The 17,466-nt window shown below is 34.6% G+C and overlaps 1 protein-coding gene across 2 annotated transcripts in view; it reads left to right on the top strand.

Moving 5' to 3' along the window:
* The window catches only part of LOC117181781 (runt-related transcription factor 1-like), a 56,260-nt gene that overhangs the window by 25,538 nt on the left and 13,256 nt on the right, over nt 1-17,466 (top strand). Inside the window, exon 4 of one of the 2 annotated variants that reach the window (XM_033374749.1) lies at nt 11,220-11,417. In XM_033374749.1, coding sequence (XP_033230640.1) covers nt 11,220-11,417 — 198 coding nt within the window. The remainder of the gene's footprint in view (nt 1-11,219; nt 11,418-17,466) is intronic. The other variant, XM_033374750.1, reaches the window with a different exon arrangement.

Raw genomic sequence — 17,466 nt, 5'->3', positions numbered from 1 at the left:
TTACTATTATTTTAATCTATATTATTATTTTAATTTACGTGCAAGAAATAAAAAATTAAAAGTAAGAATTTTAGAAAAATAGTCTACTTTCTTAATTCTTGGAATTTGTCAAAAATACAAAAATGAAAATCCCGGTAAATACATTGTTAAACATTTTTTTAATAACACACAAAGAAAACACCACTTTCAAAGTATAATACGGGCAGAGTTCAAATTCACGACCTCAACTATCATTGATTTCTGTCACAAGGACTCTCAGATATTGCCTGATTTTGGAAATAATTCTATCCTACTTTCTAGGGAAAGAACTAGATAAGTATTTAACGATTTTTGTATTGTTACTTTTTCTGTTTGAAAAATGTAATACTTTTAATAGATTCGTTCAGGGTCAACCACAAATAACTTTTTTTAACGGTATCTGTAAACTATTACCAAGTTTCAGAATTATGGAAACGGTCTCGTAAACTGGGACTTATACCTGAATAACAGTTTTCCGTCCAAATTATGGAAACGGTCTCGTAAACTGGGACTTATACCTGAATAACAGTTTTCCGTCCAAATTTCTTTTATTGATTCAGTAATTCAGTAAATAGAATAGAGACAAAGAAAAACATCGATCCTCAAAAGTACAGTCGAACCTCGGACACTGTCATCAGCTGTTTCGTGGACACTGTAAGAATCAGGTGATTAGCCCAAGACCGTCGCATCCTCGAAGCATCTTCTCTGAGATATATAGTACATATGTACTTAGTTTTGCACAATAAGTTAAGTGAAAAATGCAATTTAAATTTTTCCTAATTGAAATTTTATATTTTAACTTGACCGAACCGTGAAATATCTGAAGTCGCTTACAGTAGCTGATGCGCAAGCATCTGAGATAATGCAGGTTGTAGGTTAAATTACGTTGACGTTGGAGAATTTTTTATTGGTTTTGTGCAATAATAATGTGATATTTATATTTATGAAGTTATTACACTAAATCTCTGTTCTTAACATTATTGAGATAAGTGAAAACATCTTACCGAACACTGGAAAAATGTAATTTTCATACAAAAGATATCAATACATATTGCGTAAAAAATGTTGACTAATTGTAAACAGATGTCTATGTGATCTTCAGAATTATGGTTAGTTTTTTGTGTACAAATAATAATTACATAATAAAGAACAATAATACATATTTGTATTTCTATTCTCCTTTCATTTATTGTAAAATTTAAAAAAAAATTTTGTCCAAAAACATTAGTATACTATCATGGGCACCTGAAAAACATGGTATCGTTCGACTGTACGACGATTAGTACTGTTTTGAGTTGCAACAAAAATGAGATAGCCGAGAATAAGAATGCTGATATGTGCATGCTATACTTTTACACTGAAAGCATTCACATTTTGAGGAAATACAATTTTATTTCGAGTGCATAACAACTAAATGACAACAAAAATGATCTCGCTGTTTTTATGTGCGTATCTTTAGTTTTCAGTTGAATACGATTACAATACTTAATAAGAATTTGCGGACGATGTACCAGGGATGACCCCAAAGGTAAAATTCTCTTTTCCTAGATGCTTGTAGGAATAACTATGAAAACGCAAAACCGAGTTGCGAAAGCGGTTAAAAAAAATCGAACATATAGAGCACCCCCAATGGGTTAGCAAACAGTGCCGATCGCCTTATATTTCGAGGTGCTGAAAATAATTTGGATGGAAACACCATGACGCACCGTCGCGTCGCGGCGAGGTAACTTTTTAGGGATCAGATCGACTCAGGGATGAACTACTGGATTGCTGCAATGCCAGCGTTATGCCTGTTCAAAAAGGTGACATGATGCGTCTCCCCACTCCGTGACAACAAACACGCTAAGAGCTTTATCTCTTTTCGCAAGTTTCTTCCTGAGTCCCAATATCTGACTGAAGTGGATGCCGCCCTTCATAAGGATTTCTCTGTCGAGTCCGAACTCTGGACCATCATTTGTTCAGTTTATGATGCGGCGAGAACTTTGTCCGATTCAAATCGCAGGACAAAACTGACAATGGATCAAAAGACCAAAAACCGCTTGCATCAACTGGACGTGAAGTTTGCCTGAGCAAAACAGAATTCGTCCCGTATTTAGTATGTGAGTCACTACATAACATCTGGTATTTCGTTCCCGGAAAGGGTCGAAAGTTCACTCCAGAACTGAGGAAACACTATCATAAGCTGAACACGTTAAAGCTGGAGAGAATCGAGCAAATCATTGCTGACAAAATATGGGTGTTATCTAACGCGGGAGGAGAATACAGATGAGGTAAGGGTGGGTCAGAAAGAAACAACAGTTCTAGTAGACCTATCGCGCCTTTTTAGTAGTCGCCCTATTTTTGTAAAAAATTTGCCCAAGTCCGAGGAGGTCGCAAAATATTGTAGAGAGATTTACGAGGTTCGATACTCATTAAATGAAGACACTGCAAATATCCTCCGTTTCAAGGAGTTTAGTTAAAACCTCAAAACATTTAAGGAGAAATATCCACCAATCACTGCCGAAGAGGCACAGAAAGCGCTGCTTGACACGAAGAACTTCTCCGTTATAGGAGCAGATGTTATCAATAACTTGTGGTTCAAGAAGTTTACTTCTACACGCCAACATCTGGTCCGGATCTTTAATTAGTATTTAACGTCGGAGACGCCCATTCCACAGTCGCTGGTGTTAGGGGAAGAAAGGCTGGTTCTACACCGAACGTCGCAGAATCTTTCGGGAACGAAATACGTTGTTTTTCATAAGAAATTAGGAAATATGAATTTTTCCGATTTGCGCAAGAATGGTTTTGATACGAAATTAAACGTATGTGAATTTCGTTTTTTGTGAAAAAGCTCCCTAGGTTTTATTTTAAACTTCTATAACTATTCACCTAATTGAGGTATTTAATATTTCTTTTCAGATTATGGTAGCGCTTATCGTCTTTTTAAAAATGTTAAAATCAATTTTCCTTAACAACGAACACTTATATTTTTTGTTCATTTTTTTCTCAATGTCGCCTTCTGTGAGGAAGAAATTGTTTTTATTTTTCATAGCTGGTACATCCTACATTTCCCCCTGTATTTTCTAAAAGCTTCTACTAATATAATATATATTTTTTAATGATTTTCATCACATATGTGAAAAAACAATTTATCAAATTTTATCGAAAAACTTGAAAAAAAGAATATTAATCTAGGGGCTGAAAGTATTATTGTTGCTTTCATTTTGAAAAATTTATTTATCATATTTATAAAAATATTCTTGCTGCGCAAGAATTTTTTATTTTGTTTAAATTCTTTTCATGTTTAAAAAAATCTATGTATGTTATTAAAAACTCAGTTAATAAAAACAAAACATTGTTTTGAAACCTGGAAAAATATAAAATTGCTTGTAGGAAGATTTGCACAATTCATTCGGAAAACTCACACTGCTATTTTATTAGTTAACACTGTTACTTCATTAGTTTGAATAATATTATTAGTTGCAGTGAATATCCAATAAATACCAGCAACTAGCAAAATGCTTGTTTTTGTAGGGCATAAATGTATATAATCATAACTAACTGATTATAAGATTGTTTATTTATATCAGTAACTTTTAAGTAAAATAAACCATAATTTATATTCTTACCTGATTTCACAAATTTGGAATTCGAAACCAGTATCTTCCTTTTTCGTTTTTCAAGTTTACGCATCTACATGCCAAGAGGCTTGAATACTCTAAGGTTGATTAAGATCCATGCCAGATTTACTCTAAGGTTGATTCAGATCAATGCCAAATTTTGATTATTTCGTATAAATATAGTATGAGCTAGGAGTGGTAAATGACAGACTATCGGGGGGACATCCGACTATTATTATCTTAGGGGTTGCCGATTTAGCCTATGAAGTTCTAAAAATGGCAGCTTAGGAATCTAAGATGTTTTAAATCTAGTACATAAGATGATTTTAAATCGCAAAAGGTTCGCGAACATTCGTATGGTACCCAGCGAACAATATTCTCACACCTCTGCAAAGTTAGAATAGCTCGTGTGCGGTTCCCCTTGGTCGGTGTTGCCTACTGCTTAAGTTCACACAATTGCCATTATTTATAACCGTGGTGAGAAGCTATAGCATTGATAAAGGGCTGCGGCGTGGCTACGGAGATATTGTTGTAGTTACCGCCTACAAACTTTGCAGCATCTCGGGGTCTCCTTAGCTACGACCCTGCCCAGACATACAATTACCGGTACTCTGTTATTTCCCTAACATTTGGGACTAAGTCAGGAGTTACGTGGGACTAAGCACTACTAAGCATTACTAAGTGCCATCGACTAACTCACAAAACATATTATATATTCAAGGCACACACTTCCAACTTGTCCCAACTATAACCCGTTGTGTATCCCACTTTTGAGTAAATTTGCTAAAAGTTTACGTAGGCCATCACATCGGTGTGATTGGTTGAGAATTTAAGGAAATCTTTGCTTTCTTCGACGTAAAAAAGAAAGGCTTGCTACTTAATTCAGTAGGCCCCATATAATTCTTACACAATTTTAATCTACGACTTCATTACATAAAACCATTTTAAATTAAAAGCAAAATTTCAATTTTAAAACGTTGAAGTTAAGAATTAAGAAACTAAGTACTTTAAAACATATTATTTTCAAATTCCAGGTTAGAAAATCTAATTTAAATGTCCAGTATTCAAATTGAAGAATATAATTTCATGCGTTCAAAATAAACAACTTTAAATTTAATAATTGTTCTTACCACGTGATAAATGTGAATTTCACCAAAATAAATTAAAACATTGAAGCCAACAAAATTGGTTGGAAATGAAAAAATAAGTACCTAATGAAAGCATCGCAATATTAAACTTTCGGTCCTGACACTTCATTTTTTTAATTTTTAATAAAAAAGGAAGTTCTTTTACTAACCGCTCTATTGGTCTTAAGAAACAAATTCTCATAACGGAACTCGCGCTTCACGTGCCAAGTTTGCAATTCTAGTTAGTCTAAGAAGATTTATACTTTCTAGAAAGAATCAGGAAAATGAATCCATTCAACTAATATATTTATCTATTTCAACAAGTCAAAATTGTCTTAATAATTAGGAATGTACTGTTGGTTTAACGGAAAAATCATTGTTTACCCATTGAACTTAAAAATTGATTCGAATCTCGAAAAGCGTGATCACAGTTTCTTAAAATATTTTGTTTTTTCGGACCTGAGTTGCACTAGAAGAAAAAAGGCTTTCATTCAAAATATTACCTTCAAGCAATACTTTGCTTGAAGGACTTGAACTACAAAGATAAAAAGCCTATTGCACTTATGTTCATGAATCCACTCCACTATTATTGAAAAGTTTGCATTTTTGTTTAGAACGCGTCAATTACTACATAAATTACATAACTACAATGATTTTTTTATCTCAAAAGGGACACAAGCTTTGAAGGCGTATTCAGAAGAGCATTAGCAAGGTTTATATTTTTTCACGATTAAAAAAAAACATATGCGCCTAAGTAAGTAAACAACTTTGCATTTCCGTTATCCTTTTCCTTTCATTTGCATGTTTCCGCATTTAGCACAGTTTTGCAAAAAAATAAATTTTTTTTATGTTTATTAACAGTTTCCATAATTGAAAAAAAAATTATGAATCTTATAAAAACATAGTCCCATGCACATGGCATTTTCAAGTTTTTGAAACGGATTTCCGATTGATGAACACGAAATCGATCATCAATAATGGTTGGTTAACAATGTCGTCCTTTATTTTTAGACTTTAATACATTTTACCAAAGCATAATTAAATCTTATACATTTTTTTTAATATATCGTGCTTACACGTGAGAAAATACAGAAAAATCGTGGTTTTTTTCTTACGAAAAATAGCAAGGTCAATTTTCATATAAATGTAATACCTTCTCATTTGTATGAGAATGTGAAGATTTCGAAGATGATGTAGCCATATATAGCCCATAATCGCTAAATTATAATTTTTTCATAAACATGAACTTTAAACTTTTATGACCAGTTACCCCTGGCTTCTATATGACATCAGAAACACCGTTTTCTCTGACAAAAAATTGCAATAATAATTGAACCATTCTAAAATCCAGGACGATTGAATAAATAACTTTTAGGGTTAAATAATAACCATTCATAACAGCCAAATTATTTTTTGCATTGGTATAAAAATGAAACTAAGCATGATTTATACAATCTTGAAACGTTAGCTTTTTTAAATTTATAACAAAGTGATATTCAACAATCATACGTTCCTGGTGTAGTATTTATATTAGGCAATGCACGCTCTTATAATGAAAAGCGACTAAAGTCCCAAAAATAACTGACTTGTTATATAAAGTTCGTTCCCTGTGCAGCCTGGCCACACCGGCCTTTTTGGTATCTGCAGACCACCCAGCAGCCGCAACCTTTTCCTCCTAACAATTGGATTGCTATTTCTATTTCAAAAAGCTTTATAAATATTATAATATTCATTAATTGAAAACTAATATCACTCATTTACAGTAGAATGGGACCCGTATAAACTTTTTATTCCAGTTCAAAAATTACCCACTATGTTCTTAAGACTAAAAAAAAATTGAAATTTTAATCAAATCTGTTTTAGAAGAATTTATATTTATTTGAAAAGAAGACAAATTCTTATCAAATGTGCAAACCATGATCAAAAACGTTAATTGAATGCTAATTTTATTTTCAATTTCTTAAGGTCAAACTTATAATTTTATATTTAGTAGACAGATACTTTGCAATTATTTTAAATTTCTATGCTATTTATCAATTTTTAAATTTATTTACATTAATTTTGTAATTTGTAGAACATCTTAGTATTATTCAATATTGTATCATAAACGAAGTATATGCTGCACTTCCACATGAAAGCTTATACTGAAGGGTGTTAGAAATATACGACCTCGAGAAGCGGTAGGTACGTTGGATCTTTAGTTAAAACAAACCATTGGCCTAAAATGGTGTAACGGTGCTCGGTATTAAAATTTGAAGGGAGTCAACGCAAGATGAAAGGGTAGCGACTCCTGGGTGGGCCAAAAGTGTTTCTTTGATATTGATACTTAGACACAGTCGTCTCACCTTTGCTTTTCTCATTTCCATTATTTTCTCTTCAGTGTATACATTTTTATTGAAATACCAAAAATTTCAAAAATGAAAACATAATTAAGTGTACAAGTATTATTGTTTCAAGATCTAAGTTATAAGTCCATAGTATCAAAAATATTGCCAAATGACTAATTTTACTATTCTAGTTCTAGCGTTCCGGAGTGTGATGTAATTAATTACTTAGTGTTATATTTAGCGACTTCATAAATTTGAAAATTTAAATTTTGTACTGAAATTTTGAGGAACGGTTTAAAATACAGAAGGGCACTTCTATCTGCCAAGCGTCCCCTTATATGGTTTGAACCTTTACTCAAAATTTCAGTAGAATAGCAACATTTTTTCAAAAAATAAAGCTAATAAATATAAAAACCTAGATTTCTTATTATAATGAAATAGAATGAATTTTGAGTGCAGTGAATATTTCGTTTCCGACACAAAATTTTGTTTTCTTTTTTGTTTCCTTAACATTCATTCGAATAGTGCATATAATGAAATGTTGTTCCAAATTGCGATTCTATAGGTAAAATTTGGAAATTAGAATACTGCAGATTGAAATTTCGAGATGCAGTGAAGACTTGAAGTAAGCCAATATCACGGAGCATCCTAGGCAGGTTCTGACGTGAAGATAGATGCGTCCTTGGCTCGGCTCGCTTTTGGTCTGCCTGTAGAAACTGGAAGGGTTGTAATTAATTAAACAAGCAATTCATTACACATTCAACCCTCCAACTCTCTTGCAAAGGCGCCACAGAAAGGCGGCCTGTAAGGAAATTGATTGAGAAGGGTTTTAGCCCTTCGGTCGAAGGTCCTCTCGAACGATCGGACGATATACTTACCGTCCATCCATCAAGTCGAAATACCCACTGTTTAGAAACTAAGACTTTCGCAGATACTTTTCAAGTTTTTGAATCAAGAAAGATAAAAGCCAGATAGATGAGGCATGGGATACTCGGTCCCACTGTCTAGGTTCTAGAACTCTAGGTGGCAGTACGAAATGAGAAGCTGTCGTTGCCAGCTGCTTACCGCGAGAAATTCCCTGGCAGCCATTCGCGAGTAGGGGGTTGCCCAATGAAATCAATAAGAACGACCAAAAGGACTCTAGATTTACTAGTGATATTATTTTTTTATTATTTGAAACATTTAGTTTGAAGTTTTCCTAAAATAGATTTTGAAGGGATTGTTTTTAAGAACCTTTGAGTTTAGTAGATGAGAAAAGATAAATATTGAAGGTCGTTAATTTCTCATAAAGACTTATCTTTAAAATAAAAACAAAAGAAATCAGGAAAATTTGGTGCAAATAAAAATGGTAATAAAAATATGACGCGTTACTGAAGCTCAATTACAAATAAATTTGTATACTGTTAAATATTTCTGGATTATTATGTCAGTTTAGTTTTTAGTGTGGTAATGGGGTTAGTGGGATGAAGAAAATATTTGGGATAGAAACGCATTATTTATTAACTTTTTGTTGTTTAAATGTAAATATTTATCTCTCACTATTTTTAGAAAAAAGGATTCTACCATTATTGAATGTTTTTACCAATTATTTTTTAAGAGACGGGGATGATTTTAAAAACTTCCATTTTTAATTTTTTCATTGTGAAATAAGAAGAACTTTCAACATTTTGAGGTTAGTTGCAGAGATTTATGAAAATCACCTTTGTAATAAAAATATAAGTATATAATAATGGGTAGATAACATTTTAATATAATTATGAATTTACAGAGACAGATAATTTTTAAATGAATTCAGAAATCACACGATTCAGAATAGATCAGTTTTTGAATATCACTAACGGAAAATCTATAACGGCTTGTTGGCACGCTTTCGAAGAAAATTAAAAACATTTCTTTATCCAAGTTTTTGTTGATTACAGAAGGGAACCACTTAAAGTAAAAAATTCAGAAATAATTTTGGCGACATTTTAAACAAGGATCTTCTAAAATATTCATAATATTATAATTTAATACAATATTTATTTAATACAATATTGAACCGAAATTATAAGAAATTTAATGCGAAATATTTCAGAGTTTCGCTATAAAATTCTGCATGAGATAGGGGAATTTTCAGAATGCTGAATCAAATTCTGAGCTACTCTAAAATTATGCTAAATATTTTAAAGTACTCCACAAATTAGTTGGTACATTAAAAAAATGAAAGTCAACAATATTCCAGCTTGTGAAACTTTTGCACTGCCCGTATATAATTGATTAAGACCATTTTTCTTGAATCCACTTTGATGTCCGTAGCTTACCTTTGAAGAGAAATATCTACAGTAGTCAACAATTTTCTATCGATTCACATGAAATTTCTAATAAACATCAAAACTAAAAAAGAAACACTTCTAAGTTTGGTTGAAGTCTCGAAAGTTCTGGATAGTAATTAGGCTAAATGAATCCGAATTCCGAATCTATCCGAAACCAATTTCAATCCTTCTCAATCCATAAATTACAACTCCCCAGTGGGCCCGCGAGTTCTAAATCTGTCCTATAGACGTCATTTGGCTTAAGTATTGAGGATGGTCTGAAGATCTTTTGATGACATATAAAGATCGAAAGTATGTTACGGTACCCTTCATTCAGTGCCCGATCGCTTTGGGTTAGTTCAAATTCATTTGTATTGGACGAGATATGGTATGAAAAATGATTCCTTATAGTTTAGAATGAATTCATATCCGAAAGAAAAATAAACTGCTTTCAGTAATCTTTAAAAATCCATTTTTCGATCTTTTTTTCCAATAGAATAAAATAAGTTCAGTTGTTTAATTTTTCAAGCGCACGCTTATCATAGAATATTTCTCACATTTCCCGATTCACAACATTTTCCATCAGTTGTAGAAAGGGTCACCAGAGGTTACAGAGCATAATGACACCTAATGAAATTCATTAAAGAAACTCACCCTTTATAGCTTTGCACGCGAAAAGGGGTCGCGTGATGGATTCGGGTCTTGAATGCTATAATATATTAAGTTTATCAAGACCCACGCGAGGCAGTAAATGCTTCTCATTAGGTCGCTTGAAACCTTGTGTCACCGGTTCTAAATTCTCACTTCTGTCGAGAATAGGAGCTTCTGCAGTTATTTATATTTCGTCAGAATCTACGTACGTGACAGGACAAGTGAATCGCAGGGCTAGATGTTTAACCGGATCTCGTTAGTCAGAACCGACAGTATTCCGGCATACGCCCATTGTGTCCCCGGATCGACCTTCCCTATTCAGCAAACTGGCGGGAATTTCGGGTTGCAGAGTTAGAATTAGGGCTTCGATTAGATTATCAGAACTCTGCTTCAGCCTCACTGGTTGGTCTCTTGTGCTTTCTACGGCAGTATTAATTCACCATGGGAATCGCTAGGAATGAATAACCTAACCTATCGCCCGTACAAGGGCGATTGACTCTGGTTCTGGCGGGCAAGAGGAACTGTTTCAATCCGTCGCCTGTTGGGATGTCTTTAATTGGGTTGGCGACACTGAAAAAGAGAAATGGAATGCCCTCTTTCTCTCTCCAGGGATACAAAGAGGAATGCTTTAAAAAAGGGTAAATCCGAAGTAATCTGTAGATCTGCTTTACTGAATCTAAAAAGTCGTTGGAGAACACAATTTTTTCGAAGTTGGTACAATATGGATAACTTTCTAGCTGGCCTAACGTAAGATTTGAAATACGTCGTGAATTTGGCTCCAAAAGCAGAGACAGGTGAATAAAATATGAAGTGAAATGTGTAATTACATATAATCGACCCCATGATTGATACTAATAATCGAATTGGACCTTGAATCTGAATCTGCACAGGAAATTTTTCTATTATTTAAGAATTAAACCTTTCAAAAAATATTTAATTAAACCTGATTCGAATATTTGATGAATTATTTACATTTGCACGTATTTGCATGGCTTTCGGACAAAATTTCAGAAAAAGAAAGTGGAGTTATCGTCCTCTGTGAAGCAAGCTATCTGTTTTATGTAGTCTTATTTTCGCAGTTGCTTAATTTTGATTACTTAGGTAGACAAATTAATTTAACAAAAAATGAATTTAAATAAATTAGGTAAGTTTAGTCTACGTCAAGAGAATCATAAGTCCAATGGACAGGCGCACGGTTGATCGCAGTGTTGTCACTTTTAGGGCAACAGCAGCAGTATGCCCACGCCTTCGCCTTCGCTTCGCAGAGAGGAGGTCCTTTTTTTGCTGCGCCCTTGGTGGATCCTCTTCAGCCGCTATCAAATCCCCTTCAACCGCTATCGAATCCCCTACAACCGCGGGATCCACTCTCATCATTTAGACATGCCATGCCTGGCAATTGTCAAAGTACGTAAATAAATCTCGGAATTTTTATTTTCAATCTCCTTTTTACAATACTAGAAATTGGATTTATGGAAATTTCTCGGCAAAACAGATTCCTCTAAGAATAGATACAACGGAAATGGTAAGGTTTAAAGTTTCGAAAGCACAAAGTCGCACGTTTGTCGAATTATATGTGAGATTTTATAGCCCAAAATTTTCGCTACAGTTTCCAAAATTAAATTTAACAGTTTTTTTAGTTATTTTTACAGTTTTAATCCCTAGAAGGTCGAGGTAAGTTTAAAATTGCAAAAAGGACACTCAAAACGGTTAAATCTATCTTTTCAAATAGTAAGAGAAATTATAAATTCTAAAATTTCTTATATGGTTTCGCGCACCCAAGGCTTCGTACATAAAAAATAGAAATCTTACAATTTATTTCTTATCCATGAAAGTGAAAGACTTTTGCTATACAGACTAGAGTGGAATTGTATTAAATAAGATTTTTTTTAGATTTAAATATTATATAATGGCTGATACAAAATTTTGTTTAATTGAAATCGGTCCAGCACGATTTCGTTGTGTACTTAGTAACCCATCTTTCCCATCGAGGGGTTTTTAATTGCGAGTATTATAGCTATTTGCGGGAGTTATAATGGAAAAGGTACTTTGCGGGCAGAATGGGCAGACGAAAAACTGAATACCGCACGATATGTAGTAGAGTGCATTTATTGCTTTCAATTTCTGCCAAATGCAGAAATTAAAGGTCGTGATTGTTTGTAATGTCACGATTTTTTTATGGAACAGTAGGTCCAATGCAGTACGTGTGACAATTGGCTCATCAATCTTGTGCAGGTTTCAAAAGTGAGGACGGAGACGAAATTCATGTCTGCGTATTTCACAAGGCCTGATTTTGGTCATTTTATTTTTTATTTAACAAAGCGTACGTAATGCACTGAAAGAAATAATCGACGATAGACGCATAATTCTGGTTATAGCTGCGCCAGACAGAATTTGGTTGGGGTAAATCAACCATACGCATGGCTCTCAGCTGCACCTCCCATAACTTCGTTGAAAACTATTTTTTAAAGATACACAGAAAAAATATAAATCGTCTTTGTTTTACATTGCGTTCAAATATTTTCACGAAATGGGTTACAAAGTTCTATAAAATTTAAAGGCTGGGTTGACGTAACCTCGATTGAAGGGTAGGGTATACGAAAAATGTAAAATAGTTCTAGAAAATCTAAACTTTTAGCTAAAATACAGTCTATATCGAGGAAGTTTAGAAACCAATTTTTCGCCGAAAAAATTAAATCTTTTGCGTTATTAATTTATACTTTAATATTTGTTCACATGTCGAGTACATAATTATATTGCATCACACAATCACTGCACTATTTATAATCGCACGCTATGAAAATTTTTATTTTTCGCGGGTTCGGACCCCAAATGTTTCGCATTCCTAACGCCTAAAGCCTCCCGGTTAACCTAGCTTCGAGTATAAAGAAAAAAATCTGAAATATACTCGTATCCTACAGCTGTGCAGGACCGTCTGCAAATTTTTGGAACCCATTCTATAAAAAATTTTGCGAAGCTTGTAATAATATATTTATAATATAATAATTTTAGAAATATTACAAATTATTATTGAATATTGTATGTAATTATTGAAGAATTTAAATAAATTAAAAAATATTATAAGATATTTTGAAAGATGTTAGAGAAATCAATACATATTTTAAGAAATTGCATTGATTTGAAAAGATTTCTAAAAATTTACGAATATTTCAAGAGATTGAACAGACTTTAAAGAATTCAAGAACATTATTTATATTTTAAAATTACTTTAAAATCTTAAAACTCATTTAAATTCTACTGAAATTCCTTAGAAACTCTTCAAAATAACGAAATTACCTAAAAATCCTGACCTATTGTATACATAAAATTCAAATATTATTCTGAAGATACAAAAATGAAAGGCAAATAAATGTTAAATACATAATTTATTTAGAAATTGTTTAATAGAATATTTAATAAATCTTAATCTTGTACAAATTTTGGAGTTAAGTATTCAAAAGCTTCTTCACTAACCGAATTTGCTATAAAATAGGTCTGAAGACGGCGACTAATGCCGAGTTGATGCGCACCTCAGCGGCTCATAAATCTCGCATAACATGCACGGTGCAATACATCGATTGGTATGGCTGTATCAAGCAAATAGCCGGATGCCCAATGCAACACTTAAACGCAGTGTTCTTTCAAATTGATAGTTGATAAAAGTATACGTTCAATATAGTCATGACAGCGAGGCATCAAATTCTTGTATCTACACTATAATATTTTGATATTTTAATCATATATCTATTGCTACACTTTTCCGAATTATCATTTCAGTCAAACAAACTTGCCTTGTCATATTAGGCTTGGTGATTTTCTTATACGTAGGTAATAAATCTTAAATTCGTATGGCTGAAACAGCAAAATTTTCCTTCTAATTCAGTTAGAAATTCTCAGGCCAACTCGGATTGCCATTAGCCTCAAACTATTTCTTTCAGTGTGGGCAAAATGGGACGAAAACTTTTTTTTATAAAACTTTGAACATCGCAGGTCAACAACAAGGAAATAAATAGACGTTTGAATGATCGTAGACACAAAAAGAGGATACTTAAATGATTAATTAAGAAAAGTAAGGACGAAGCAAGAAATTGCTTTATAAAAAAATGAAGGGAAGCAAAAGTACAGAATTTGTGAACATGAGAATTAGTATAGTGGGGAAATGCTACATGATGCAGACGGACAAGTGTTTAAGAAGGCTCTTTTCAACGAAGAAGATGTGAATCTTGAAAAAGTTAGTGTACGTGGGTTAGTGTTCGCAGATGATAAGGTTGTTATGACAGAGTCAATCGAAGACTTGCAAAGAATGTTGAATAAACTGAATTCAAGCATGAAGAGCATGGCTTCAAAAATAATCGCTAATAAAACAAAAACTATGGTGCTCGAAGGAAAGAGTGAGAAAACACTATGCATTATTGTATTAAATGATGAGAGAATTAAACAAGTTGATAAGTTCGTATATCTTGGTAGCTTGTTTACTAGGGATGGTAAGATAGATAAGGAGGTAGATGGACGCATAAACGGAGGTCAGAAGGTTATTGATAGAGCAGGGCCCCTTATCAGAAGTAAAAATATATTAAATATTATGGACAAAGGGAGAAACGAGATATGTAATTCTTAAATAATGTAGTGCAGAAGAGACGCTAATAGACAGATAGGAAATAAATGGGTTTAGATGGTTCGGGCATGTTGAGAGAATGCCAAATGAATGACTAACGAAACAAGAGTACCAAGGTAAAGTAAATATCAGCTTGCCCAGAGGCAAAATAAAAAAATGTTAAAATGTGTGACTGAGACCCTAGTTAGGAGAGACAGAAGAAGCCACAGAAACATGAGAGCCTGCATGAAAAAATGCATGGGCACAAAAGAAGCTAGAGAAGTATGCCATGACAGAAAAGTATGGCGGCAAATAGTTAATAAAAAGAGTGTCAGTAGAGTGAATGAGGCCTGAAACAAAAGACCTTGGATACTAATGGACCCGAGTGGGGAACCCCACATGACGACTGATCAATCTAAAAATGTTATATCCCATTCTCACATTACACCCTTCCCCACTGAGTGGGTCACCTCTACCCCTTAAGGAAAATGTTTTAATCGTAAAATAATAATAATAATAAGAATAATAATAAGAGCTCAGTTGGTTAGACACTCGGACTTCACCTCAGAGGTTCGGGGTTCGATCTCTGAGCCGGTACCTCTGGAAATTTTTCAATGTACCTTTACCGAGGTTCTGGTGGTTCGGAAACCACCTTAAGCTGTAGGCCTCCCCCCATCGTGTACTTGACTGCAACCCCGTCCATCAATAATGGGGTAAAAACCAGGCTTTGTCCAATATGTCTGGGCAGACTGCTTTCATCAGATCACTTGATTGCATTATAAAAATGCGTGCGTGACTGATGATACATACCGGGACAGCGCGGTGCAAAATCATCAAATAAAAATCCAATTGTAACAAAAAATGCCTTCGACATGTTGGGCAGTATAAGTCTGTGACAACATTTCAACACAGAAATCTTTATTTTATAAAAACCGCCCTAACGAAGGTGTTCCCCTACCGAAGGTGTTGCCCTACCAAAGGGGTTCTCCATACCGAAGGTGTTCCGCGTCGATGTTGCGGTAGGGCTTGAGCTCTCCTTTCATGACTTTGACGGCAATGTTGGCGGTAGCATTGCTACTGGCAGGGTTTCCCATGCCAAATAGGCTGATAACGAAGAGGAGAGGGTCTAAGTAAAACACCAAAATCCATCAATGAAAAATGGAGAATATATTAAAGATTTTAAAACGCTTGTCACTTCCCGAGAATCGTCGGGGCGCCCCTGGAGCCACAGCTGGGGGCCACAGCATGCGGGACGGTGGCGATGGTGAGCTGCAAGATGGTCAGGCAGATATCACTAATCAAACAGCTAGCCAGCAAGAACATCTGTGACAAACGGTAAGTAGTGGAACATCAACTGTGCCTGCTGAGGACGCTTTGGTTAGCGCTAGCTATTTGTAGCAAACTACCTCGACAGAAATACCGTGGGAGAGCATCAATTGGGATACCACAATGAAAGAGGAATTAATGCGTCTCTATTATGAAAGTGAGACGTTGGAAACAAACATGGAAACAGGATACAATTTAAGAACAAGATTTGCTGCAAAGTATCCTAGTGTACAAAAAGTCGCACTGGGAGATCTTATCGCTAAGGTGAAAGACATCAGGACTAATCTACATGTAATACAAGACCTAACAATGGAGATTAAACAACAGGTTGATTTGGCGTAGAAAAATGACGACAATGAACATCCGTTAGAGAAAGCCGCATAAAACGGTCAAGCAGAAGCAATTGATGTCCTTCCTCAACCTATTGATGATCCAACACCACCACATTTTCAGAGGTGGATGAAGAAGAGGTTCAGCAACCAAAAAAGCGATCAAACGGACATACCGTATGAACAGAGATGTTATGCGCTTTTATTTTTTGGCAGAGAAATGTGGGCAAAGTGTAAGGAAAGAACATTATAGACTCTTCTTACTTAAATATCCAGAGCTAGCCACAAAAATAAATGAGCAGAATCTGGCAGATCAAAAACGCTCAATATCTCTAAGCAGACCGCTTTCAAATGTTGAAATAGCTGCTATCAAAATGGAAGTAGAACGGAAGCTTCCTATTAATGAGCTCGCTTTGGAAGATGTGGATAACGAAGACTTGATTGATGCTGAAGACATAGGTGCTAGGGATAATGAACATCATGCACTGGATCCATTAGAACCACATCCGGATATTACTTACGATGATGTGGATAGGGAAATCTCAGAAGAACTACAGCACCTGAAAAGGGATTTTGGTCATGCTTTACTAGAGTTCAGATATGTAGGACCAACACTAAGGCATTCTCTACCCAAAATGAACGTCACAAATGATCTGCGTGCACTAATAGCACATGTCGATAGCAAGGTTTTACCTACGTATTTGAACGTTGCAAAAACTGCGTCAGAGGTGCAAACTCTTGTATACTGTGCAGCTGTGGCAACCGTTAGAACGTTGGGCCGGAAAACTAGGCCGGAAAATGCAGTTTTTGTTCCAGCTAGGGATCGAGATCCACCATAGAAGATCAGGTTGGATATGGATGTCAGAAAAGTAAGTTCCAAATTGGACCGATTAACTCAATATAAAAAAGGGAATAGAATCAGTAAGCTGATGAACCATGTGACTAAAATCATCGATCCTTGGTACATCGAGGCATTAACACCAACAATATTGGATGAAATTTTAGACTCTCAACGACAGAGACTTGACGTTCTTACTGCCAGACTGCGTCGGTACAAGAAAAGTAATGCACGAAGGCAACAAAACCAAAACTTTCAGACAGATGAAAGAAGGCTCTATCGTGAATTGAGAGTAAAGCCAAATAACCACCAAGGCACCGAAGTCCCTCAATTGGAAGATATGACTAGCTACTGGTCGCGTGTTTAGGG

Source organism: Belonocnema kinseyi, chromosome 10, assembly GCF_010883055.1.
Source record: "Belonocnema kinseyi isolate 2016_QV_RU_SX_M_011 chromosome 10, B_treatae_v1, whole genome shotgun sequence".
Lineage (NCBI taxonomy): Eukaryota > Metazoa > Arthropoda > Insecta > Hymenoptera > Cynipidae > Belonocnema > Belonocnema kinseyi.
Note: the sequence above shows the minus strand (reverse complement) of the source record. Positions and strands in the feature narration are given on the sequence as shown.